Here is a 27,878-nt window from a genome sequence, read left to right on the forward strand (position 1 = left end):
TTCCGGGATGCAGTTCCTTAGAAGCCATGCATGCTCCAGATGACAACTCCTTACCCATGCATATGCAGGCCACACTAAATAGACTCAGGGGACAGTCAATATTTTAAAAATATCCATCTTACTTTTTGAAAGAGAGTCTACCACTGAACTTTGAGCTCATTGGTTTGACTAGACTGGCTGGCCTGCAAGGCCCAGGAACCCATCTGTCTCTACTTTCCCTGTACTGGGGTTACAGATGCATGCCTCGAAACCTGGCTTTTTATGTGGATTTAAGGAGACAGAACTCAAGCCCTCACACTTGCACAGTGGTCTCTTTGCTGATTTACGCATCTTCCCGGCTCCTGGCATCCCTTTTTGCAAAGCACTGATCCATAAGCATCCCACCTCCCTGACCTGATCTCCCTGCATGGGCCCCACCTCCAAGCCTCTCCCAGATACAGGGATTTTTTTTCTCGTGTCAATATTCAACATACAAAATGAGAGAGAAACAGACATCTAGTCTGTTGCAGGAGTTAAGACGCCGATTAACCTTTAATATTCTCTAGAAACTTCTGGTTGATGAAGAGTTTTTCTCCAATGGCCAAATACTCAATAGTGGGTTGTTACTGCCCCTTTATGGATGGGGAAATGGCCTGTGTTCCAGGCTGCACAGCCAGGAGGTAGCACAGATGGGGTTAGTTCTGTCCTTACAGTCACCTGCAAGGGCAGAGGAGCCAGAGTTTCAAGTGAATTGGAATTTTTCTAGCATCTTAATATCTATGTAGAAACCTTATAAGCCTGGGGAGTAAGGTCTCATGGGCATAGGAAGTTCTGCCTGCTGGCTAAGGGTTGGAAAGGATCTCTGACCCTTGTTCTGCCCTGACTCAGAATTCCCCAGTGTTGAGGGTGAAGAGAAGAGGGCCAGGCAGGGGCGGGGGGCTGGTTCTAAAGTGTAGAGAGCAGCAGAGTACCCTGAGGACACTTAGCAGAGTACCCTGAGGACACTTAGCAGAGTACCCTGAGGACACTTATCAGAGTACCCTGAGGATACTTAGCAAAGTACCCTAAGGACACTTGACAAGGCCCTGCAAGTGCATCTTGGCTTATCTGTGCCCCTTCTGTGGCCACCTGAGGACAGGTGGACTTCCTCAAGGTCCTAGGCTCCAGGCTGACTGTGGTGGTAACTCATAAATCAGTGAGCTGCTTTATGGGCTAGCCACATGCCTTGAGGGGCAACAGGCTATGCCTGGAAGAGGGTCACTTCCAGAAGAGAGCATTCTTCTGGGAGATGGAAACAGAGAGCAATCTAACAAGAAGCTGCCCTCTGGGTAAGATGATCAGCACTCATGCATAATGGAGAGAAACTGAACCTCTGTGCCCAGGAGCTTGGTGGATTCCCCCAGCTCTGCCCTCCAGGACCAACCCTGGTCAAGGGCATTGTCCAGTGCTCTCATGGGCTGTGGAGCTCAGGTGTCTCCTTAGAAGTAGGCCGCTACTTGCCCTTGGAGTGGCCTGGAGGGGTCCTGAGTGCCACCCTCCCCACTGTGAGGCCAGGTGGGGTGTGGTTGCTGCGACATCTTGTCACTTGAGTCTCTGCAAAGGGGCATGTGGGAGGAAAGAGGACAACCTTCTCGGTTTCATCAATAAGTGATAGGGCTCAAGGAGAAGCCCGAGGGCAGGCACAGAGTAAGAGCTTAAAGAAAAAGAAAAAAACCTCTGTGTTGGGCTGAAGGGTCAGAGAGGAGAAGAGTGGGGTAAAGCTTTGCGTTGGGGACCCTGGAGACCTAGGGAACAAGGCCAGTGTGATGCATCCTGACCTGGAGTCCTAGGAGGGGCTGAGGGCTCTGCAGTTCTCTGAGTGAGAGGCACAGGTCTAGAGAAGGGATGGAGTTGGACCCGTGAGCTTACTGGGTCCCAGAAGAGGCAGGCGGCAAAATGATGCCCCAGAAGAAAAAGCGGAGGAAGAAAGACATCGACTTTTTGGGCCTGTACGAGGAGGAGCTGCTGAACTACAATTCAGAGGATGACGAAGACGAGCTGGAGCACGAGTACTACAAGGCCAAGGGTAAGGTTGTGGGGGCTGTTCCATCCTCTGTGGAGGGCTTTGCAGGACCAGCCCGCCGCTTACCAGTTCTCTCCACGGCCTGTGAGTCGGGGTTGGGGAGTGCAGGGCCCCACAGCAGCAGGAGATCAGGCGACTTGCTGGTTGGCAGGGCTCCCATGGAACAGAATAGGATTGAGGTGTTGGAACTGCCTCGCCTTCTCAGCTAGCTGCACTGATCTTTTTGAATCAAAAACAAGTCAGACGGAGGACTGGTATGCACACAATATAGGATGCAGAAGTACCTAGAAGAGAACTTAACCTGGAGATATGCATGTGGAACCGCTGATTTAGATCAGGATGGGGCATTTACAGCCCCCCACAGAGCTCCTTTGTACCTCTGCCGGACCTAACAAGTCTCCTGAATCTATCTCTACAAACCGCTCCCCCCCCCCCCCCCCCCCCCCGTTCTTTAACTTCATATAAAAGAAGTCACACGGTATGTACTTTTTGGGGAGCCAGGGTCTCAATATGTAGCTCAGTTCATCTTACTGTTTACTTACTATGTAGACTAGGCTAGCCCTCAGCTCTCAACAGTCCTCATGCCTCAGTTGCCTGGTGCTGGGATTACAGGGGTGAGCTCCGTACTTTGCTGTGTGTATACTTTTGGGACCATTTTCTTTCTCGATTAACATCTTGCCTGAGAGGTTTGTGCAAGCTGTGACGTGAGCCATATTTTGTTCTTTTTATTCACAAATATGATTGCATTTTATAACTACATCACTGGTGATTTGACCATTTCCCTTCTGCCTTTATTTTTGTTCTATTGTGAACAAAGCTGTGCAGGTCTGGGACACACACACACACACACACACACACACACACACACACACACATTTCTCCTGGATTTGTAATTGGAAGTTGAAGTTCTAGGTTACAGGGTGAACATCTGTTCACCTATCAATGCCTATAGCCTCCTGTGCACCCCCATTTTGTAAGAGAGGGACAGTATTTTCGCATTCTGCCCATGCTTGGTATTGCCAGTCCTCTTTATTCCAGCCATTCTGATGGGCATACAGTGGCATCTTCCTGGGATTTTCATTTCCCCGATCAATGATGGTGCTGAACATGTTTATTTGTGTGTCTCCTGTATTTGGTGGTCATTTGAGTATCTTGGGTGACACATTAAGATGTTTTCACACTTTTCAGCATTACTAAAATTTACTATAAAGTACATCTATTTTAAATGTCCTGCTCGACTAGTATATATGACAAGTCAATATAAAGAATATTTATATTAGCGAGACTAAGTTTCCCTGTGTTGCTCCCAGCCAGCTTCCTATTCCCAATTCCAAGAACCACTCTTCTGCCTCCTATACAGTAGGTCATATTTGCTATTGATGGCTTCACTTACATAGCATTGTAAAGAGTAGGTGTTTCATGACTGTGTGATGTGCTACATAGCGCATGTCAGTAGCTCACTGCTTTTCATTGCTGGGTAGTAGCCTAGGGTGTGGAAATACCATGGCTTGTTTACCCATCACCCATTCACCTGCTGACAGACAGTTAGGTAGTTCCTCATTAGGGTCTACTTAGAATAGGTTATTATGAACATTGTGTTCACGGCTTTGTGTGTATCTGTTTTTGTCTCTCTTGGGTCAAAAACCTAAAACTGGAAGGTTTTGATCTTATCATAAGTGACTGTCTATCTTTTAAAGAAATTGTGTATTAAAAGTATGCAGCCTCTGTCTTTCTTATTTATCGACAGGAATTATTCATACTTTCTGGGTGTGAGTCCTTTGTTGGGTGCCTTCCAAATGCTGTGTCTTCATCCATGACTCACTCTGTCCTTCTCTTGATAGCCTTAGCTGTAACCAAGTTCAGATGAGCAACTTCTATATGGCAAGTGTCTGACTTTGGGAGTAGCTGTGTACTCCTGAGTGAGCTAGTGAGTCAGCTCTCCCATCCCTGTTCTGGAGCCTAGATCTTCCTCTTCTCTAAGTTAAGCCCCTCAGGGCCTCTTTCCACAAATTTCAAATGATGTGGCCCTGGCATTTCCTTCAAGCTGGCCATTCTCCTGTGTCTGTTTGACTCAGAGCTGCCCTGTGCTCACACTGATGATGCAGGCAGCACTCAGGGCTGCTGCTGAGCAGGCCCCCTGGAGTGGAGGCTGTGCTGATTCAAGCCTGTCACGAGTCTCATTAGAGACACTCATAGGCTACTTTCTTTCCCCATGCATGGCTCCTCTGCCAAGCTTTGTCAGAACCAGGGATATCCAGTGTTCCTATCACCCCCAGAAACTGCAGATCCCATTCTTCACAGGCAAGGAAGGACCACATTAGAATCAGAGATGCTCCTGAAGGGCTTCAGAATTAACTGCACACTGTGTTCATGGTGCTTGTGCTAATACACTGTCTGCCAAAGGAACAGGTGTCAGCTCTTGGATGAAATGGGCTTTTTCTGCATGAACAATAGCTTCAAAGGAGAAAGGCTATTTATTATTTTTTATGTACCATGGCCTCTACACCTTCAATTCCCAGAATAGTTTCACAAAGCAGATATTAATATCCAGTGTTATAGGCAAATAGGTACTTGTACAGAGCCGTCCTGGTTCCAGGTGGTTACCCCTAGATCTCTGTGGCACTAATGCTCGACACTTTATCCCAGAACACAGAGGCTTATGGGTTTGCAATAGGATGAATAACAATTGGAATGCATTTTTCACAGGCCCAGAATGCTACAGGTGCTCAGAGGGATTCTTACTCTCCACCTTCCACCCTTCAATTTTGCTCCTTTGTACATGGGACAAAACCTTCTGGTAGAATGGGCGGCCAGTTGATAGTTTTGAATAATGAATGTTTAACCTCCAAGTAGCAACCCGATCACAAAGACCTCCTGAAGAGAGCTTAAATATATTCTGCAATGGGGGACCTGTTCTAAAAGGCAAGAAGTAGGAATGAGAATAGGTTCGCAGCAAAAATCAAGTATGATAACGTGCATGAAGCCCCTAGCTCAGGGCTGGGCACTCAGTAAGTCCTCAGTCATTGTTGGTTATGACACAGCACCAAGCATTGGTGTTTGTACATTTCCACAATGTTGTGGACAGCTGGCACATGGGGATTTCAAATACCCTTCCCACATTTGACCAGCTCTTCACATTGCAAATTCCTCCTTCAAAACACAGTCATTTCCTTTTGGTCAGCCTCCCTCACTGCACACATGTGTGGTCGGTTCCCTGAATCAGCGTTTCCAGCCCACGACTGATTCAGAAGTGAGTCTCTTCATAAAACAGGATGGGGACACACATTTCATTTGGAGGTAGGAATAGCAGCTGGATAGGTTGGTGTGTGGCTGTTCCCACTTCTTAGCAGAGGTGATGTGGCTTTGGGGGTGATTGGCTGCAACAACACTGCCCGGGCTGGATCTGTGCTTGATTCTGGGAGTTGATTCCAAAACTGGGTCCAAGACACATTCCTTCAGTGTTGCTTAGACTCCTGGCCATCAAATGCCTCTGCTCATCCTGCTCAGCCTCCTTGGTTATAGCAGATCTTAGTTAGAGTCTCTATTTCTGTGAAGAGATCATGGGATCACAGTAACTCTTATAAGAGAAAATATTTAATTGGAGCTAGCTTACAGTTCAGAGGTTTAGTCCACTATCATCATATCAGGAAACATGACATGGTGCTAGAAAAGGAGCTGAGAATTCTATATCTAGATTGGCATGCAGCAGGAAGAGAGAGAGAGACACTGGACCTGCGTTGAGTTTCTGAAACCTTAAAACCCACCCCCAGTGACACACTTCCTCCAGCAAGGGCACATCTACTCCAACAAGGCCACACCTCCTAATCCTTTCAAACAGTGCCACTCCCTTTGAGTCTGTGGAGGCCATTTTCATTCAAACCACCACACTGCCATCTCTAAGAATCTCGACAGAGTCTCCCTCAGCAAGTATGCAGGTACCGACACCCTGGCACGGAATGGTGTTAGCAACAAGCCATGCAAGCTTCAAAGGGACCAAGAGAGAGGACTCAGTGTTCCTGCCAAAGACTTGGGGCAAACTGCATACTCAGCCCTTAGGTGGCTTACCAAGGCAGAATGAAGCCGGCCTTGTCCCTAAGCTTTCAGAGTCCTCTGCAAAAGCAGTGTCTGGCATTGACAGTGAGCTTTTGATCTTGCTGCAGCAGGAGTTAGTGTGTATTTGACCTAGGTTCAGGGCTGTAAGAATGGGATTCTGGGTTCCCTTCTGAGCCTGCAATCTTTTTCCTTCTCCAGTGTATGAGGTGGTCACAGCCACAGGGGATGTTCGTGGTGCAGGGACAGATGCCAATGTATTCATCACAATCTTTGGAGAGAATGGGCTCTCTCCCAAGCTCCATCTCACCAGCAAGTGAGTACCACTTTGGCTTATTGGGGTCCTGGGACATTAGTTTGTTTGGCCAAGTTCTGGAACCTAATGGTGGCCTTCTTCTCTGTAGAGATGGGACAGTTGGACCACAGCCATGTTGAATGACAAGAGTTCTCTGTCAACAATCTGAGTATCATCTTGAGGATTGCCCAGTGCTTTCCTTCTAATTCTTCCTTGTCTCATTCTAGAATTTGTAAACAGCAATGTTTAGTTTAGATCTCCCAAGGGATACATAGGAATATCCCTTGATACTGGTGAATAAGCAATCAGTACCAAGAACCCTGGGTCTAGGACTAGCTTTGCTGCCCTGCTCCATGTAACTTTGCCAAAATCTCAGGGTCTCCAAGGCCTCAATTTCCTTATCTACCATCCTTGGGCAGTTAAGATAATGAATGTCATACATTTGTGAGGGAGCCATGGTCTTGAGATGCTCTATACTGAGATCTCATGATGGCCAGCATCACACTAAACCTGCCTGGGATCCATGTACTCTCAGTCACATGTCATGTGTATGTGTGTGCTCTGCATACCCCTGTGCCCTTCACTTTTCCATATCCCTTGAGGACAGAGACTGCTGTCTACTCTTTGGTCTGCTCCCTCACTGCACACATGCACAAGCAAGTGAGCACAGAAGACCCAAGAGCGTACTGCAGAATGATAGGATTTCAGAGTTGGCTAGGGGTCTTAGGAGTGGTCTTGCTCACTGGCTTTCACTCAGCCTGTGTTGTCTGGGCAGATGTGAATAACTGGGTCTAGGTCCACTATGCCCTCATCTTTCAGAGCAGCCCCACTTCTCATTATGTGACCCACTGGGTTTCTGAGCAGGATTCTAACTGAGGAAAAAATTCCACAGCCATTTAAATATATGGATCTGTTTTACTCCATTCATAGGAAAACTGAGGCCGGGAGAGAAGCTCACAGTCCTTAAGTGATTCCGTGGGAAATCTGGTCCTTCATTCACATTTGTGGTATAGACATTTTAATTGACTACATGACTTTGTGGCCCAGGAGTATGCGAAAGACTCCCTTCTGGAGCCACTGGTACCACATTGTTGTAGTCTCTAGAGTTTATGGCCTGGTACCTCTTGGGGGAGAAGGGGAAAGTCTGGAGAGGTGAAGTGGCCGTGCTAAGAGCCTGGAGACACTGTGCTTTGCAGGAGACTAGTCTTGTTATGTGTAAGTCCTGAATAAGAGCCCTGGCACCCATAGAGCAATGTTGAGATGGGAATAACACGCTATTTTGTCCATTTCTGCAGAACAGGGTACCTGCCTCCTTGTGCTACTCATGCTAGGCGTGACCCTCGCGGAAGTCTTTCCCTCCTATGATGTGGGCACGGTAAAAGGAATACATGAAATAGTCATCCTTTTTGCCATGCCTCCTACTAGAAGGAGATGCTACTAGCCCTGGGAAGGTGGCCAGCTGGTTTTTGCAGTCTCCAGCCTGCCTTTCAAGTAAAACCATCCTTTTATCTTTTTGTAGTGGGCTCTCAGTTTTCCCTTCTTTTATGTAGCCAGAATCCTTTGCTTCCTTCCCCCCCTGCTTGTCAGTTTACCAAACTTTCTTTCAGGGAGGTCCAGATCACTGATGTAACACACTGGGAAGGGTTGTGGCAGAGTGCCCACCACCAGGGAGCCTGGTTTTCAGCTTTCCCCCTCAATGGGATAAGAACAACTAACTACCTCGAGGCTCAGGTAGGAAAGGTATGGGTGGGTTGACAGAGCCAGGAGGGCATGGGAGCCAGCTTCTCCAGACCAGCCTAGGGACAGGAGTCAGCAATCCCAGAGACCACTGAAGTCTGCTGGGGAGGCTCCTGGAGAGAATCTCTGCGTAGATCCGTGTCACACTGGAAAGCAAAATCATGTGAGTGGATGGAAGCTTGATCCGCTACTCAAGGCAGCTCAACAGCAGCATGAAGGTGGGCATGGGTGGGGATCCCAGCAGGGTGCTGCTGACACCAGAGAGGACTGTGCAGGGAAGTGACGGCTCTGAAGTGGAAATGGGTTTCCTGAGCCTCTGTACTTGTCCTGGGTCATAATGAATAGGCAGAACTCAGCAGATACCTGAAATATCATGTGGCCAGAGTGACATTTCACAGGGAAGGGTATTATGTAGGCTTTTGGTGTTGAAATGAACTCAGATAAGAAAGGAATACAAAAGATAGGTTAGACCCAGAGAAACACTTTGCAAGGGTATGGACAGTGGAGGTTCCATGGGTGGACCCTGCCGGCCCTGCCAGTGAGAGCCATGTTGTTGTGTTAAGGCATATAGGAAAGGCTGGAGGCCAGAGTGGAAGGTTCTGCCTGAAATCCAATCTGTGGATGCTGAGTTCACCATGGCAGCTGATGTCATCTCACTAGTGAGCATTATGGAGGGGAAGCAAGAGGCCAGAATTTGGCCAAAGTAAGAAACAGAGGGAAAAGACTATAAAGAAAACTGTGTAAAATTCTGCCTATGACCTCCCTGCAACTCAAGCTGGACTGAGTTGGGTGTGTGTGTGACTTTCTGAGGGTTTGGGATGCATCACACATGGGTGGCAGCTGAGGTCACCTCTGGGTCCCCATGTAATGCACGATATGCTGCCTCCTCCTCCTCTGTCTCCCCACACTTCACTGTCTGCCAGTTCCTCTCCACACTCAAACCAGCTCTAGGCCTAGCCCTCTGAGTTACCTGCAGCACAAATCCTTGTATACATGCACACATGCACAGACACACACATGCACACACACTTTCACACACACATGCACATGTGTATACACACACACACACACACACACACACACACACACACACACACACACGAGCGCGCTTTTGTATGTAAGACTTCTCTGATGGCTCTGGGCTCCAGAAAGCTTTCACATTGCCCAATGCAAACAAGTCAGTTGTAGCTCTCCCAGTATTAAATTTCAACCTTGATCTTTCTTGGCACACTCCTCCTAAACCCTTTCCATGGCCTCTGGTCATGTCTCTCATCTCTTGTCTCCTGTCCTCCCTTTTTCTGTCTCACCCAGATTTGAGCTCATTCTTGTGCCCTTTCCTGTGTCCTAGAACATAAAATCCCACATGGTTTAGCAGGATTCACCCCTCACCCAATATAACACAATTCTTATTTCAAGAAAATCTTTGCTATCTGACTCCTAGGCAGCAAAGACGATGATGTTCACTTAGTTCCCACATGAGAACTCTCACCCAATCTCCAACCCAGTGAGGTCCCTACAAAATGATTTCCAGAGGGAGTCTCCATCCTCTGGGTTTCCTGTTTTCCCTCTGTTGCCCAGGAGGCTACATGTTTAAGATATGGCAAAAGGATGAGATTTCATGTATTTTATGGATGTTGTTTTTCCTGCTGAGAAGTCACACCCCAGTGTGTGAGAATGTTCCTGGCATTTTAGTTTGGAGGCTCTGCCTAGTTGGTGTCTAAAATGCCAGGTGCAGCCTTCTGAGACTCTCTCTGGGGGAAGTCCCTGCTGAGTGGTGATATGGGAAGTGTACTTTATTTGAGGAAGGTACAGGAGCTATGATGGGGCCCCGCCTCCCCCTGGAAAATGCAAAGAACTTGCATTTCTGTTTCCTTTGGGATTTATAACCTAGCCTTGGTCAGTTTTCTACAGCAATTGTATTCTGGCTTTTTAGGAATGGACATTTCAGACTCAATCCCAGAGCGGGTGGGGCTGGGGATTTGTTTGGTATAGTCCCAGTCTTTCCCTGAGAGTGGACAGTCAGCCACATTTGTCTGTAGCCCTTTCTTCTCTGAAGATGGAGCTTTCCTGTATGCCAAGAACAGGTTGGTCTCTATGGCTGAAGTTAGCATCACATCTGGCCAGGAACCATATCAGCCCCCAATAACATGGCCTTTAAATGGCCTAGAGTGTCCCTGGCTCTGATGGTCAGGTGTATCTTTCCCCTGATTCTCTGCTCCCCACTACAGTGACTGCAAAGTAGCATGGGCTGATTTTTCAATAAGCACAACAGAGCATGACATGTGTTTAGGGTTCCTCTTTGCTGAAGGAAGCTCTTAGAACTTCCAGAATCCTCCTCAGAGGCACCTTGGAAACCAAGCTGCCTTCCTTCATACTCATCTGCTACGGGCCACAGAAATATGAAGTATGAATTCAGCCAACTATGGCAAAGCTACACCTGGAAGAAGCCAAGGGCCTTTCCAGAGGATAAAGCCAGAGCTTAAGGAGTCTTGGTGATATTGGCTTTTGAATATTAGCCTTTTTCTGCTATGAATTTCTCGTGTGCTAGTGTAGCTTTTCCATTCCTGGAACAGTGTGTTTGATCATTCACTGGGCACAATTTCCCCTGGACAATTAAAGTATTTGGATATACATCTCCCTCCCAACTGTGCTAAAAGCAGTCACACAGCCAGGCCCCAAATTTCAGGCCTTTCTGTAATTATTGTCATTAGCAACTTCTGGCCAGGACCTTCTCCGGATGAAAGTATCTTATCTGAGATACTTCACAGACTTTCTAAGAACAGACTGCAGCATCCAGACTGTTAGTTCCTGAGGGAAGATAAAAATCTACAATGAGACAACTTCTCAGGCCTGGCAGATGTGCTAATTAAGCTTAACCTTCTTTCTTCCAAGTGCTATCTTAGTTCTAGATCTTCCTTTAACCATTAACCCAGAACTAAAGGGCTTTTACTTACCAGGTACATCTAGCTTTGATGCAGGTTGCCTAGCTACCGAGCAGACTTGCCCCACCCAATGAGAAAGTGGCAGAGCCAGAGAGCTGTGGGTGGTATGTGTATTTTAAACTGGACCGGGGAGAGAGAAAAGAGAGGATTAGAAGAGAAGACTAGGGGAATGAGATGGAAGATGGAGAAGAGCTAGATGGTGAAGAACAGGATGGGAGAATTAAGATAGAACTTAGAGATATCAGCAGAAAATAGTAGAGAGAAATCAGGCAAGAAAGGTGCTAAGTACGAGAGCAGAAAAGACACTGCAGAGAGAGAGAACTGACTCAGAAGAATAAAGTGAATGGATTAAGGAGTTTCGTGTACTTAGATCCACTCAAGAACCCCTCAGATTAATTAATCCACCACTGGTAGCATCTCTTCTGGAACTCTGGGAAAAGGCTAGAGAGAGGCTATACCTCAATAGTATTCATTACTCATTATTGGCTAAAATGGTCTGGAGACATTTCTCTCCTTGTCCTTTGCTTCCTGTAGTCTGTTTCCCAGGTTCCTTGTACCTTTAGATGACACTTACCATTCTCAGACCTTCAGAGACTGTGTCCTTGGCAGCCTGTGGGCTGGGTTGGGTGTTAGGAGAGAGGTGAGGGGCCCTGAAGCGTGGGGAATCACAAAAACAGTATGTGTTTCTTTCAGAAAATGTGGAAATTCATATAAACAAGAACAAATAAGCCTTTATAGTCTTAGCCTCTAGACACGACATTGTATATTTGTATAAATTATCCCACTCATTGTTTTGAGATGACGATGGTGTCCCATTTGCATTGATTGTTCTGCTCACAGATTCCATCTTAGCATGTTTTTAAGCTTGTATTATAAACTTCGTGTTCTTTTTATAATAGGATTCTTAATAGCTACAAAGCATTCAATCATACAGCTTCCCAGAGTCTATTCCTTAGGGCATTTACTTAATGCAGAAATTTTTGTCGATTTATTCTAAAAATCTGTTACTTTGTGTCCCGTGTTGAAAGAGAAAATACCATTTATTCACTTTTTTTTTGTTTGTTTCTGATTCACAAAATCTTAATGTGAAGAATTGATGTCTGTGTATTTTCCAAGTTATTTCACAGCTGCTGGGACAGAACCAGGGGTTGGGGTGTCCTGTTATTCTCCACAGATGCAACCCCTACAGCAACAGACCTTCATAGCACTGGTTTGGTTTGATTCCATTTTCAACACTGGATGCAGAAACTTTATTTTCCCAGGAAGAAGACTAGCTCGTTCTCTGGAGGAAGCACTTGGTCTGCGCACTTAAAATGGCATTGCTTGGCCCCTCCCTTCCTGCTTGGACGACACCCACTTGGGCTCAGACCCGTGCCACCAGCCTGGGAGTCTCCGTTTCTCTACAACTAACCTAGCCACTCATCACTCCTCTCCCCATTCTCTGTCCCCAGGTTTCTCCTAGGGTTCTCTTTTCCTTGACAAGGCTGTCTTAGTGTATGTCTTCACGGGCTCCGCTCTTTCTTATGAGGTTTGGACCCTGCCCTATTGTGCCCCCGCCTCTTAAGGAAAGATTGTTCCCCAGAGTGGGTCCATTTGCAGAATCCCAGCTTCTGGGCCCTGAAGAACTTGGAAAGACCTCTGTGCCTGACCTTCAGCCCATGGCCTGGGGTAGAAAGCCCTTCACCCCTTTATTTTGAAGAAAACAGATGACCAGTAGTAATTATAAGCTCAGGTTATTTAACTTTCTGTGGCTGTAACAAATACCTAAAATAAACCAGGTAAAAAGAGAAAAGGACTATTTTGCTCTGAAGTTTTTGAGGATCTGGTCCATGATCAGTTGGCTCCATTGCTTTTGGGGACATGGCCAGACAGCACCAGTTGTGAAGGAAACTGTTCAGCGCAGAGCAACCAGGAAGTAAGGCGAGAAAGAAGAGTCCCCATGGGGTCCCAACATCCCCTTCATGGGCCTGTCCTCAGTGACCCAACTTCCCTCCACTGGACCCTACATTCTTTATTATACAGTGCTGGGAATCAAACCCAGGGCCTCATGTATGTCAGAAAAGTGTTCTGTAACTGAGCTACACCCCCATCTCCAACATCTTAAGGTTTCCAATTGGTGACTGGGTATGCATGGGGAATGAGACTTATGTGGACTATTTGAGACACATTTAATGTGTAAAGCATAGCATAGGCAAATGTCTTCCGTGCTTTCCTCTTTTCTGGCCATGTGCTGGCCCCATGAGCCCTGGCTGGAAGGAAGCACAGTCTCTCAACAGAAGGCCCAGCTATGAGACAGTCAAAGCTACTCAGAGGTCTGGGCTCTCATGGCTGGATTCTTAGCCCACATGGAAGATGAAATGGATTCTAGCATGAGACTTAGGTGTCCGCTCCAGAAGATACTCGGACAAGGTGCCTTGAGCCTTCTGTGTGTAAGCGACTTGAGTTTAGGACGTGAAGAAGCTGGGACTGGCCTGGGCGCTACACTCCCTCACGCTTCAGGCGTATTTCCTCTGACTGCACTTTGGCAGATGGCAGTCATGATTACGCTATCCGCTCCCACCTCCACGGTTGCTGGACTAGGGATGGGACAAAGCTTTCCCCATTCTCTTTGGAATGGCAGGACCACAGGTTGCTGCTACCTGAGGTCTGCATTCACTTTGGGTCTGCCATTGCAATTCTCACAGAAAAGGGCAGGTGAGGGTGAGCCGAAAGGGTCCCTGCAGGCAAGAAGTTCCAGGCATCCATCACACCCTCCTTCTCCTCTACCCTGAACAGACCCTGGTTCTTCTACTGCCTAGTGGTTTGCATGTCCACACAATAGCACTGGTCTCACCCACTATGCTTGTGTTAGTGACTCACAGCAATAATCAAAGGCACACCTGGATGTGAGCCTAAGCATGGAGCCTGCCTGCCCTTCCCGCCCGCCTCTCAGACTCTGCCAGAGAGAAAGCTCAGAATGGTAGCTAGTTGCATGCAGCTCTTCCCATGACTGGGCTAAGGAGGGAGAGGAGAACACCAGCCTTTGGCTCTGCTCCTGGTCCCGTGCGACACATTGTGAGTGGGACTAACTGCGCATGTTCACTGCAGGAGTGAATCTGCTTTCGAGAAAGCCAACGTTGACGTATTCCGGGTGCGAACCAATAATGTGGGCCTCATCTATAAAATCAGGTGAGAGTTTGCCCCTGACCACAGTGGTGGTGGGATGATCAAGATTGGCACTTTCTGGATGTTTAATACTCAACTGGCTGACATTTGAGGAATTACTAAGAGCCGGAATTGTGTCCCGTCTTCCCATCCTCCTGCCCCCATCCTGAGTCACAGAGCTCCAAACTGCCCCGCTAGAGACTTGCTTTCACGGGATAGGACAGTTTGATACAATTCTCCATACAGTTAAGACATAAGCTCTGACAGACACTGACCCATGGCAATTGGGAGCAAATCTCTAGGTCCAAGTCCAAGGTCTTGCAAGGCTGGTTTTCAGCTGTGGGATTTTAGACAGTTTATCTTTCCATGCCTCTGCTTCCTCCTCTCTAAAAGTGGTGCTTCATCTATATAATGCTAGGACTCACTGAGTCAGTGCATAGAACAATCACCAAGCACTCAGTGAGAGCTGCGTGGCAAGAAGCCTTTGGATGGAGCATTCCCCTGATGCTGTTCTCGCTGGGGGCGTCTCCATGAATTGTATGAAAAGGGGTGACTTCCAGCCTGCCTCCAGAGGAAGAGCATTCGGTCTTTCTCTAACCACCCCTATTCAGCTTATGCTCACTTGGGTCATCTGTGGTCTGACTGCCCCTAACTGGGGCCTGGACAGGGCTCAAATGCAGCTTTAGTTCAGTCCTGACTTGTCTTTCTCACTAGAAAATTTGGGACCACAGAGTCCCTTTGCTGGGAGAGGAAGAAGACACTAGGGCCACAGGCACTGTTTGTGTGCAGGGGAGGGGATATAAGCAGGGAGGGGGCTCTTGCAGAGAGGTGCAGAGCAGAAGCCGGTATGTGGGAAAGTGACCAAAGTCTTCCTGGGTGTCCAACTCTGTGCCAGGCAGAGGCATGTGACCCTGTAGAGGACAGGCCCAGTGTATCCGGCTGGTCATCTGTTTGTTGGGGTCATGGGCTGTACCGGATGGTAAGTTCCTGGGATAAAGCTTCGAAATGATGGGCCAGGATGAGATGTTCCATGTACCATGATATCATCCAGTGGCCATGTTCTAGAGAAGAAATTAGGCAGAGGTGGGAGCTTTAGGAAGTGAGAAGATTTGGGGCATGGACTCAAAAGAATCTGCATCTGTGTCACCCAGTACAGGAGGCATGTGCCTGTTGTGCATTTAAAATACAGCTGACTCACACCAAGTGTGTTGTGTGGATAAAACAGACACCAGTTTCGTTTGTTTTTGAGACTTAGCAAAAGAAAAATAACGGACAACATATTGTTAATTTTTTACATGGTTATGTGCTAAAATGGTAAGTGGGAAATACAGCGTATTATTAAAATCCACTCTATCCGTGTCTTCATATCTTCAAAACCAAGGCTAGTAGAACAATCTAGAATTGTATGTTTCACTCACATGAACTTTCCATGGGACAGTCTTGTTCTAGAATGGGACCCTTGGATGATGACACTAAGGATGGTGTTGGGGTGAGAGTCACTGAGAGAGGGATTTGATCGACTCAGAGTGAGGGGAGGGGCAGTTTACCCCAAGGGCTGTGTCCTGCCAAGTCCAAAGGTCTAGGTAGCTCCTGCTCTCTGCTTATTCCTTTATGCCCCCCTTTAGTAAGGACTGGATCAGCTGCCTTTTCTATCTTGACTTTGATAGAGGTGATGTGTACAACTCAGGTTGGAGCAGAAAGGGTGCAGGGCTGGCAGAGATCAAGGTTAGGACACAGCACAGGGCCTGGCAGGCACAGATCAAACTGAGACCCCTGGGGACTTGGATTTTCCCATGAAAGAAAACATTTCCCTGTGGCAGTGTGACAATATGACAGTCATTAATATGCGCATCTACCTTGCAAAATATCCCCATTAATAGGAAGCTTAAAGCCAAAGGAAGCAAATGACTGGCCCTCTCTCTGGAGTAACCATTGGGTGCCCTTGTATGGAAGGGGTGACACCCTGGTTCTGCCAGTGAAGTGTGGGTGTTGGCTTCTGCCCCAGGATCGAGCATGACAATACAGGCTTGAATGCCAGCTGGTACCTGGACCGGGTGATAGTGACCGACATGAAGAGGCCCCATCTCCGCTACTATTTCAACTGCAACAGCTGGCTGAGCAAGGTGGAAGGTGACCGCCAGTGGTGCCGTGACCTCCTCGCCAGCTTCGACCCCATGGACATGCCCAGAGGTCAGTAGATATCTTTGTCTTCCCATCATCCCTCCCTGCCTGGGCCTGGCTCCTTACTGTGCTCTGGAAGTCCATCTTCCCCCCACACCATGCTTTCCTCCTGAGTTAGGCCAAGTGAAATCCCATCCGTGCTGGTTAGTATTTGTCTGTGGAAGAGGAAGGGACTTTGGGGCAGGAGAAGAGAGGCAGTTTCCCCATGGCCAGTCATTCAGCAGAGCAACACATTAGCAAAATCGCTGCCCTCTGGCATATGCCCATGCTCTCTCCAGGTCTCCCCCACCCCCAGTCCATCCAGCAGAAGTAAGCATCGCTTCTGGTCACTAGGCTGTGGCTTTCCGTTTCCCTAACTACCTCAGTGTTTCCACCTCTTAAGCAACTTTGATCCCCAGGCATTTCCGTCTATAATCCCTATTGCACTAAACTAGGAACCTCATTGGTTCTTTCAAAAAAATGTTATCAAGGTTTTATTTTCTTATAAAGCCAAATTTCATCATTGCACAAAGTTTAGAAAATAGACACATGAAAATATAAAATAAGAATACTTTAATCCCATCACCTAGAAAAATACCACCCACCAGTGACAGATGCATTAATTTCTAGTCCTTTCCATGCGTATGTGCTATGAAATAATAGGCTGGCATGTCATCTGTTCTATAGCATGGTTATTTCTATACCATTAAATATTACTTAATATTCCTATTTCCAGTGGCCGTGTATGGTCTAGAACAGTGGTTCTCAACCTGTGAGTTGCAATCCCCAAAGACCACCAGAAAACACAGATATATAACAGTAGCAAGATTATAGCCATGAAGGTCATGAAGTAGTAATGAAAATAACTTTATAGTTAGGGTCACCACAACATAAGGAACTGTATTAAAGGGTCACAGCATTAGGAAGGTTGAGAACCACTGGTCTAGAACATGTCATTTGGTCACTGAATCTCTCATCATTGGATATCTATGGTGTGTTTCTCTTCTAAAAAACACACCCAAATGCATTGTTTAGATTTTAAAGCTCTTTCCCTATGATAAATTCCAAAGTGGAATTTCTAAGTCAAACAGTATGCCTATTAGTTAAAGCTTTTAAAAAATTTTATTTGGAGGCCGGGCAGTGGTGGCACATGCCTGTAATCCCAGCACCCGGGAGGCAGAAGCAGGTGGATCTCTGTGAGTTCGAGGCCAGCCAATCTACAGAGCTAGTCTAGGACAGGCTCCAAAGCTACAGAGAAATCCTTTCTCAAAAAACCAAAAAAAAAAAAATTATTTGGTATTTGTGTGTGTGTGTGTGTAGTGCATGTGTGTACAAATGCAAATTTGCCATACTGCCCATGTATGTGGAGATCACAGGACAACTTGAAGGAGTTTATTCTCTCCTCCATGTGGGTTCTAAGAATCAAGTTCACATTGTCAGGCTTGACAACAAATGCCTTGGCCCACTGAACCATCTCACTAGCTTGGTTCAGGGTTTCGATGTGCATTTCCAAATGGCCACAGGAAGTAGATATTGGACCAAGCGCAGCCCCATAAATGCAATACTACCAATACTTGGTTAGTATAGTGTGACTTTTCAGCTGGATCATAAAAGGGCCTTTCAATGTTCTTCTTTGGTTACTAGTTATGATTGAACATTCATGTTCATTGATAGCTGTTCATTTTTAAACTTTTGTTTTTGATAAATTCTTTTATGTATATTTGAGATTTACATGAAGTCATGGAGTTCTGAGATATGTATGGATAGTAAAATGATCTCTCTCTCTCTCTCTCTCTCTCTCTCTCTCTCTCTCTTTGTGTGTGTGTGTGTGTGTGTGTGTATGTGTGTGAGAGCACACTTGAGTGCATGCTCATATGCATGTGGGACTTGTCTGTTCATCGCTCTTTCCTGCCTTTTCCTCTGGGGTGAATTTCACAGATTCTCCTCAAACTGTACACATCTTGAGTTGTCGACAGCATCTGTCAGGTCAGTCCACATCAAACTATCACCTCTTCCTCTTCTCTCCCTCTGTCCTTGAAATTTTCCCACTTTCAGCTTCTCATCTTACCTCCTGCTCTGGCCACACAAAAGTCTGGGGTAGCACCGTTGGAAGAAAAGCTCCTGGAAAGTCCCCCACTAAGAGAGAATGGATGCAGCTCAGTGGCCCTCCAGCTTTCCATGAGAGCCCTGTGCAGCTGACCTGATGCCTGAGCCTTTGAGTGGGCCCAGCCTCATCCCCGGCTGTAGGACACTTGGTCCAGCCTCATCACTGGCTGCAGGACATCAGGCTTTGGTACTTCCAGGCTAGATTCTAGCTAAAGAAATGAAAAGGGGGGAGGTTGGGGATTTAGAGTGCTTGCCTAGCAAGTGTAAGGCTCTGGGTTCGGTCCTCAGCTCTGGTTAAAAAAAAAAAAATGAAATGAAAAGGATCTTCAAATACTGACTCAACTATACCAGCTAACAAAAGGTTAAGGCTTTTTGTTTTTCACCTGGAATCCCACCGACTTGGTACTTGGCTGCTACTGGAGGCCTTTAATGATAAAAATGGGGAAGAAAATTAATTTTTTAATTATTTAAAATATTTAAAACTTGGGTAGTAGGGCAGTAACAGGACAGAGGAAAGGGAACAATTTCAATTTCTTACCGCTGACCCCCAGCACTGCCCAAGGAGATGGTTGTCTCACAGACCTGTTACTCTTTTCTCCACCCCCAAGGGGGGACTGCTTCAAGTTCTGACTGACACTCAACTGAACCTTCTTCTCTCCAGGGAAGGCAGGTGTTCTAGGATGTCCCTGGGACCCTCGGACTCTCGGGCTGAGCAGATCAGTCAGCAGGTAGCCATGGAATGGGAAGGCAGGATGGAGCAGGTCCTGGGAGATCCCACTGGCCAGGATCAGTATTGAGTATCAGGCACAGGAGAGCTTTCCCTGTGGGTAGTAGTGGACCCGCGACAGGGTCTCAGAAGGTCTTTTCCTCTGTAGCTTCCCTTTAAATGCACTTCTCAAGCAAGTGCCCAACATGTTCCCAATGTTCAGAGAGACAGCCTTATTAGTTAGAACTGCCTTCTCCTTCCCTGGAGCCCAGTGAGTAGAAAGAGGACGTTAGGAAAGGCAGAGGCAGGAGGTCACGAAGGAAGTAGGTAGATATTGATCAACCTCACAACTTCATAGAGAGAGGACCTTAAGATGGAAGACCTTACCACTGAGTTCGGTTTCTCAGTTGATCTCAGCAGGTTGAGAAATACCCCGTATGGCTTCTTAAGGAAGTCAGGCAGCACAATCCACCCCAAAAGCCTGTCCTCTGCTTCCCTGAGCCTGGCTGTCAGGCTTTGGGGACCCACAACAGAGGCTCAATTAGGCAGCTCCTTCCCCAATCCACCTGAGGGTCCCCCAACCCTAGTCAGTCCCATTCCACCTTCAAGGGTTTTACCTCCTTCAATCACCATGTACATAAGGCATCACTCTTTCTTATCCACCTTTTAATATCCTTGTGAGCTTGCCTGAAACAAAAGGCATGGCATAAATACTGCTCTCTACAGCTATAAATATCAGCTACACACCAGTACACAGTAATGTGAATACACCTCCTAAGATGATCCTCCTCTATGAATACTGGGATCTCCCAGACCACCCAGTGTACAGATTACACCTGGGGAAACAGCACTGGCTCCTTCTGAAAGCAGAGGAGGCAGAGAAAGAGGAAAGGCAGGAGGTGCCAACCATAATTGCCTCTCTTCTTAAGTCCTTGCTTAATTGGTCCCACATCTTTGAGGATGAGGGTGAGGTGAAGAAGGTCCTCGCAGGAGTTAACTATACCGAAGTTCATCCAAGGCCAATTGAATACTGCTGAAAGGGCTGGGACTAGAGTGGGGGTCAGCCTATCCTCAGATGAATCGCCTCCTGCCTGTATCTTGGGCAGGGCAAGATCAAGAGCAAATTAGTCTGGCTCTGTGAGAGCTCTATGGAGTCATGGAAGCCAGCTGTTCCAACCTCCTGCTGTCCTGGGTGGCCCTCTCCCACCTTCACACCCTTATTGAGTGGCAGACAGTTCTCAGCCTCCCAGGGTGACCCTGCCACTGCAAAGCAGCATTGATGATAAGAAAGCTATGTTTTGAAATTGAACCCTTAGCACTCTCCCTGAGTCTTCTGCTTGTCTGCTCCTGGCCTTGCTTGATAGACAGTATCCGGCCCATACAGGACTTCAGGGAAGTGTTCTCCTGGCTAGAACTCAGTTTTAGAGAGGGGGAGGGGGGTTTCTCCAGGTCAGGTTGAAAACTTCTTTGATTCTACCGTCTTTTTTTTTTTTTTTTCTTTTCTGTTTTTAATTGTAGGGCAACGTGCATGAACAAAAATGACCATTTCAATCATTTTAAGGTTATAGTTTAGTGGCAGTAAGCATACTCAAGGTGTTTTTTTAACCAGCCCATCATCTGTCTCCAGAACCTTCTATCTTTCTACACTGAGACTCTGTCCTTATTAAACTTGAGCATATAGCCTCTCTCTTCCCAGGCCCCAGTCACCTCAGGTCTATTTTCTGTTTCTCTGAATTTGACAATTCTAATAACCTCATGTAGATGGAATTATGCAATAATTGTCCTTTCATACTTGGCTTATTTCACTTAGCACAATGCCTTCAAGCTTCATCCACCCAGTAGCATACGTCAGAACTTAATTTCTTTTTAAGATAAATAATACTTAATTGAATATATACTGAATCTTCACTCATTTTATCTCTGTCTCTCTATATATTGGGTTGTTAGTACCTTTTGGTTGTCACTGATAAAGCTTCTGGGAACATGGGGGTACAGGTTGAGTTGCTGCCTTTCAGCTCTGCTGGATGTACACCAAGGGGTAGGTTATACTTAGGATTAGGTCAACCCTGTATTGAATTTTGAGGAATTCCCATACTGTTTTGGATGGTGGTTGCAACATTTCTGCATCCTCTCCTACAGTGTTGAGAGTTCCAACTTCTCTACATCATGTCCAATGCTTATCATTTTGATAAATACTATCCAGTAGACACGAATTTATATCTCTTTATGGTTCTGACTTACATTTCCATAATGATTCATAATATTGATGATTTCTTCATATGTGCTTCTTGGTCATTTGCATATTTTCATTGGAGAACTATCCATTTAAATCCTTTGCATGCGTTTTAGATCTCAAGTTGCTTGGATTTTGTTCTTGTTGAGTTGTAGGAGTTATTTATTTTTCTAAATATTAACCTTTTATCAGACATAAGATTTATAAATATTTTTCTTCCATCCATCCAGTTGCCTTTTACTCTTGATAACTGACTGTATACTCACAGGTTATTTCTGTTCTTTTTCTATTGGTCAATATATTTATTCTCAAGTTAGTACACTCCTGTTGCTCTAAAATAAGCTTTGAAATCAGAAATTGTGAGACCTGCACTTTTATTCTTTTTCAACATTGTTCTGTCTATCTTGATGATCTACTTCTTTTAATTCATTCTGGATGGTCATTAAATGTTTTTAAACAATCAATTACATCATGTCAACTTTGCAGTCAAAGGTCTCTGTTCACCTGGAAAAAAGAGAGCATCTGCTGCACTCCAAGTTTTTCAATTCCTGCCCAGGACTTAAGGCCACTGGAGAAATATTCTGGGTCCTCCTAACATGTCCCCACATGAACCAGCAGCAGTGGGGTCCCTGTATTGGCTGGCTTTCCCAGCGTGCACTGGGATGGTCCAGGCAGGCAGCACACACAATTAAGCAATTCAGGCACACGTGGAGCTTGCAGAGGGACTTGGCAGCCATCTCTCTGATTGTCTCCCACTTAGAGAGGGTACCAGGGGACCTGGCATCTTCTGGAATTTATGGAAGGCTGGCAGCCACCTCTCCAGCACATTTGCATTTATCATCCCTAGGAACACAGGCTTAGCTATTCAACTGCTTCAGAGGAGCTGTGAATTTTCTGTCCTTCCATCTGCCGCTTGGCATCCCTTCCATTATCACGCATGCCCGACTCTTCCTGGAAGGTTTTCAGTGTCTGGTCTGGAATGACTCCCCCTCTTACAACCTAGAATCAGAGGGGCAGAGCAGCCATGGTGCTGTCTCCAGACCTATGGAAGCCCTGGGCCTGCAGCCAAGTTCAGGCTCCCACTCTCCGAGACACAGCATCCTCCTTAGTAGCTGCCAAAGCAAATCTCTCTGGCTGACAGCGTGGGATGCAACTCCCAGGTGTTTTGAGATGGATAAATAGCTAAGAAATGCCACACTGCAGGGATGGCTGCTTGCCTCTTTAACTCTAATGGCCAAATCTCTCTCTCTCTCCCTCCCTCTCCCTCTCTCTCCCTCCCTCTCCCTCTCTCCCTCCCTCCCTCCCTCCCTCCCTCCCTCCCTCCCTCCCTCCCTCCCTCCCTCTCATCTCTAACTAAGCTTGTACCACTCCCAGAGTAACACTGGGGTGTCTACCTGCCTCCGCCCCACCATCTGCCATTTCCATTGATTCCTAAGGACTTGTGTGAACATCGGCTGGCAATAGGTTTGTGTATATGGGGGACATGTTGTGTGTGGTGTTTATAAAGGCGGCAATAGACAGGTGCCAAGAGCTTTCTCCTGGGAGGCAGAGCTCTTGGGTCTGCGATCACATTTCAGCCACTGTGTGACTTTGGGCAAGTCACTTGTAACTGTCTACATTTCTGCTTCCTTGTCTTGCCAGGAAGCCATACTGGATGTCCCTTGAGGTCCCATATGATGCTGGTTTTCTCTCACGTTGTCTTTCTTGCCTGTCCCAGGTTTCTCCACTCACTGATTTCTGTACCTCTAATGTAACGTTGTCACGTTTGTTGTGACATTCCCAGGCACAGGACCTACATGCAATTGGTAAGCCTGATGCAGAGTTACACAGGCTGAGATCGCAGGGCTGATAGGCCGCCACTGACCCATTTTTGAGGCTGAGGTGGGGTGTAGGGTAATGCTGAAGGATGCAAATATAGAGACATCAGAGCTTGATAAGGTTTGACAAGATAATGATATCTTTGGGGTGCCCCAACATTGGGTCTTTTAGCGTTTGCCTGGGGGGGTCTGTGTAGTCTGGCAGCATGAGCAAGACCTATGTAGATCAACCCTGGCTCAGCCTTTTCCTGCCAGCATGCTGTGTGTTACTCCTAGCTTCTGGCCAGTCTTGGCCCAACCCATACAGTCATCCATCTTGAAAAGTAGAGATGATTGTGTAGCTTAAACTAGTACCTATCCTACACCATATCACTTTGGGAAAGCTCAGCCATCTGAGCATGGGGCAGGCCTCTGAAACCCAGAGTCATATTCTACCCAGGCAGGGAAACCATTCACTGCCCAGGCTGTCAGAACCCATGCTTGATAGCTCACGAACGTGTCACACTTGGACCCTGTCACAAATGGTGGGAGAAAGCCCCTATATCCAGAGGACCCAGGCTTGCCCCTTTCCTGGATCCCAGCTGGCACCTCTTTCCTGGGCTCTGTTAGGAACAAACCTTCTAAGACACATTTAATATTTGATAGATTAATGGTAGGGACAGTTGTAGCCCATCTTGCCGCATGCTTCATAGAGACCAGGAGATGCTGGTAGAGAAAAAAGTTCTCTCAAGAAACATGAGTGTTTTCCTCATCTGAACTGCCAGTCTAATTGCCCTCCACCTTTTGCTATGCCCAACGGCACAGCCAGTCTGGAGGTGGCTCAGGCCCTGGGGACAGGTAGAAATGGACTGTGTTTATTCTCAGCACCAGGACCATTTCTCTCAGGCATCTCCTCAGGTATCTAGGTTATGACTTCATTGCAGCCTGTGCTGTGCCTACACCGTGGTTGGCGCACTGAGTTACAGATGTTCACGACATCTCATTAAGACCATGTCAGGCGTGGTGCCCCACCATTTCGTGTGTCTGAGAAGAGGACAAAGTAAGTGGGGGTTGTGGTTAGCACAGGAAGGCTTGTGTGTAAACTATATTGACCAGCAGTGGATTATGACCTTCCAGAGGACTGTGTGGCACCAACACCCACGCCAAATGACAGTGACTGATGATGGATGACCTGTGACAATAACAGGTCATCTATGCCAGGGGATTAATGCAAAGAAACAACCACCTGGCTCTGCCAGGGAATCCAGTAGTTATGGCATTTCTCATGTTCTTCTGGATACCATTGAATAATTAAACAGTTGTATGGGGTACCAGAGAATAACACCAGAGAGTGAATGAATCATTACTTTTAAAATGCAACACTCTGGCTCAGAAGGCACATGAGGCTCCGAGTTCTGGTTCTGGCTTTCCCAAGCCAGTAGCAATAAGACTTGGGAGCAGACCACAGCTCCTCTTCCATCCATGTCTCCTCTGTAGAATGGCTGGACCGGGTGGTCTGGGGTCCAGCAGGTGTAGGGCAGGGGAGTAGGGCAGGAAGGGATGCCTTTGGTGCCTCTCTTCTGCTGTAAGCATGTCTCCCTCATTTCTTTTCATCCTCTTACCGAGTGACCCCCATACTCTGTGGTTAGAGCCTAGCTGGACCAGTCTACCATTTGCACACTTAGCAGACACTTGAGCGTTGTGATGTTCTCACTGGAACACTTGGCGGTGTTCTTTGAACCGGAAATGTTCCCCCCAGTATGATATTTTGAACACTTGTTTCCCCCAGCTGATGCTGCTGTTTTGGGGAGGCCACAGAACCTCTGGGAAGTGGGGGCCAGGCTGGCAGAGGTGGGTCGCTGGAGGAGAGTGTTGGAAGGTCATGCCTAGCCTCTGCTTTTCTGGTTTACTGTGATGTGCATAGCCTCCATCGCATGATCCTACCTCCACGTTCTGAGCTGTGCTTCTGCACCTTCCCTGCCATGGTGGGCTCTAAGAACCCTCTGAGATAGTGAGCCCAAAGAAACCTTTCTTCCTTTACACCATTTCCATTAGGCTCCATGATCACAAGGATTCAAAGGTCGCTAATACAGGGGCAGTATCAGTTTCTCTCCTCTGAGGTCATCCTGGGACCTGAGCATGAAGCCTGGATGTGGCTTCTCCTACATTCTGAGCTGTCCTGGTTCTTGTGATTGAGATACAGACGGCAGCTTCTGGCCTCTCAGACTTAGAAAGGACTATCAGTGTCACCATCCCCTCTAGGATCCAGGCAGACTAAAGCGACAGCTGTGGATGGGCTCTCAGCCTCCACAACATCTGGAGTTTGCAGGGAGAACCTCCCTTCCCTGCTTTCCTCCCTCTCTCCGACATTTCCCCATCACCTAGCTGCAAACTTTGCCAGTGTTCTGTTGGCTGTGGGTGTTGTTGAGGGGGGATCACCATTCCTTATAACCCTGTGGTAGGGGGCTCCAGTCCTACAGGGACAGGAAAAGGGCCTGGACCTGGAGGGCTGGGGCCAGGCTTGAAACATTCACCTCTTCTGACTTCACCGCTGCTTCCCACCCACCCCATCTGCTCCCACCTAGCACTGCAGAAGATCATCTCCGGAAAGAGTGGGAAGAGAGAACCACTCACAAGGAGGCTTTGCTGAGGCATAAAAGAGAATTTTAGGACTAAAAGGGATTTCATCTACTCCTCCTCCACTTTACAGAAGAGAAAATGGAAACCCAGGGGAGCCAAGTAACCTGCTGTTGGTCGCACAGCCCGACTGTGGTGCTTAGCGGGAGCCCTGGGCTCATGCTGGCTCACATTGCTCTTAAGCATATTCATTCAGTGACTTGATGAATGAACTGCTTTGCTATTTCCATGCACCAAATCCTGTGCACACCGGGGATGTGTGCAACTCTTTCTCTGCAGGCTTAGAGGCTTCAGAAGACAGAGTCAATAACCACAGGGCAGAGAAGAGAACTCCTATGCTCTAAGTGGGGATGGTTTAGGCTAATGGGAGCACAGTGGAAGTGGAATGAGGAGGGATCCATGAAGAAGCTGAGCTCAGGCTGAATTCATGGTGGTGGTGGTAGTGGTGGGGACTTCAATAGAGTGAGAGCCCTTGGGAAAACAATGGGGGCTGTTGGCTGTGTCTTGCCCACACTCTCCACTCCAGCATCACTGAGGCTTCTGCTCTTACCAGGACCACAGCCAGCCACAGGCTCTTCATCTGAGCAGCTGGAACCTTTGGAGAAGGCATAGAATCATAGATTGTCTCCAAACCTGGTTATTTTGATTCTTAAATGGGCATTTTGAAAATAACTTCTTCATTTATGGAAATAGAATATTTTCTATTCCACATTTTGTACCCAAGAAAATGGGAGCTCTTGATCATACCCTGCCTTGGTCCCAACCCCACTGTGTCCAGTCCAGCACCAGTGGATTCCTAGCAGCCCTCCCCTGGATTCCAGGTGTGGTTTGGATTGAGCCCAGGGAGAGTCTCGGAAAGGTACCTACTTCCTGAGTCCACCCCTGGCCTTCGAGCCTCTCTGTATTCCACATTCATTCCTCAATCTTCCCTCTAGCCTCCTGGAGATCTTTGGTGCCAAAGCCAGTACAAAGGCACAGGAAATTGGCAAAGGTTCTCAAGGGCTTCTTTCAAACCAGAGGCTGAGGCTTCCTCCAGTATCAACCCTAGGTGACCTTATTCTTTAGTTCCAGTGATAGGACAAAGCATGGCCAACAAACTCCAAGTACTGAAAAATGTGCAAAAAATAGCAAAATATCATAATTATATCATCTGAAGATGGTGGTAGGTAATTTTTGTTTGGCGCTTAATCATGACAGGCATAATTCTTAACAAATTGTCTACTGTCTGTCTGTCTGTCTGTCTATCTGTCTATCTACCTCTCTCTCTCTCTCTCTCTCTCTATCTATCTATCCATCCATCCATCCATCCATCCATCCACCCACCCACCCACCCACCCACTAACCTACCTACCTATCTATCTATCATAAACTACATTTAATATTCACAATGACCCATGAGGAAGGAATTATATTACTACCCCCCACTTACAGGTGATGTTTCTCAGAGTTACCACTTTGTAAACACGGAGCCAGGAGTTAGCCCATTGCTAGAAACCAGTCCCTATGTAAGATTTCTGTGGAGTGACCCCTTAGTGAAGGTCATTCCCATTCTTTTTCCCCCAAATTTCAATTAATGAATATATTAAACATATTAATTTAGATTTAGATTTGTAACCATGTTTTCACTTAGTACTGTCACACAGTGCAGTCATTTTGAACACATTAATAATAAACTCAGAGTCATCAATAATACACTGGTGTCACATTATGGATAGAAATCAATAAAGCAAGCTGTTGATATCCTTTGACCAAGAACGAGATCAGATCTGAAATCTCTATTTGGCTTTGTCTGTGGCTTCTGATGTCCCCATCTGTCTCTTGTATGGGTCTGAATCTGTCAGACACTTGCCCCATTGCTGCTTTATCTGCCCTTATGTGTCTGTGTGTCTGTCCCTAACAAAGGGCTTTGTTCTCTATTGAACAGCACAGAATGCGTTGTTGAACACGGAGAAGGACTGAACACTTCAACAGTGTTTCACAAGTTTTACAAGTCATTGACTCCAACTGACGACAACCGACCCAGATGACAAA

General features: G+C 46.9%; 1 protein-coding gene across 3 annotated transcripts in view; it reads left to right on the forward strand.

The window, feature by feature from the left end:
* The first annotated feature begins 1,914 nt into the window (after positions 1–1,914).
* Loxhd1 (lipoxygenase homology domains 1) overlaps positions 1,915–27,878 on the forward strand; it is a 159,054-nt gene continuing 133,090 nt past the window's right edge. For all 3 annotated transcript variants that reach the window (XM_036205229.1, XM_036205230.1, XM_036205231.1), the window contains exons 1-4: positions 1,915–2,044; positions 6,293–6,407; positions 14,153–14,233; positions 16,215–16,399. In XM_036205229.1, the coding sequence (XP_036061122.1) occupies positions 1,915–2,044; positions 6,293–6,407; positions 14,153–14,233; positions 16,215–16,399 (511 nt within the window). The remainder of the gene's footprint in view (positions 2,045–6,292; positions 6,408–14,152; positions 14,234–16,214; positions 16,400–27,878) is intronic.

Source organism: Onychomys torridus, chromosome 13, assembly GCF_903995425.1.
Source record: "Onychomys torridus chromosome 13, mOncTor1.1, whole genome shotgun sequence".
Lineage (NCBI taxonomy): Eukaryota > Metazoa > Chordata > Mammalia > Rodentia > Cricetidae > Onychomys > Onychomys torridus.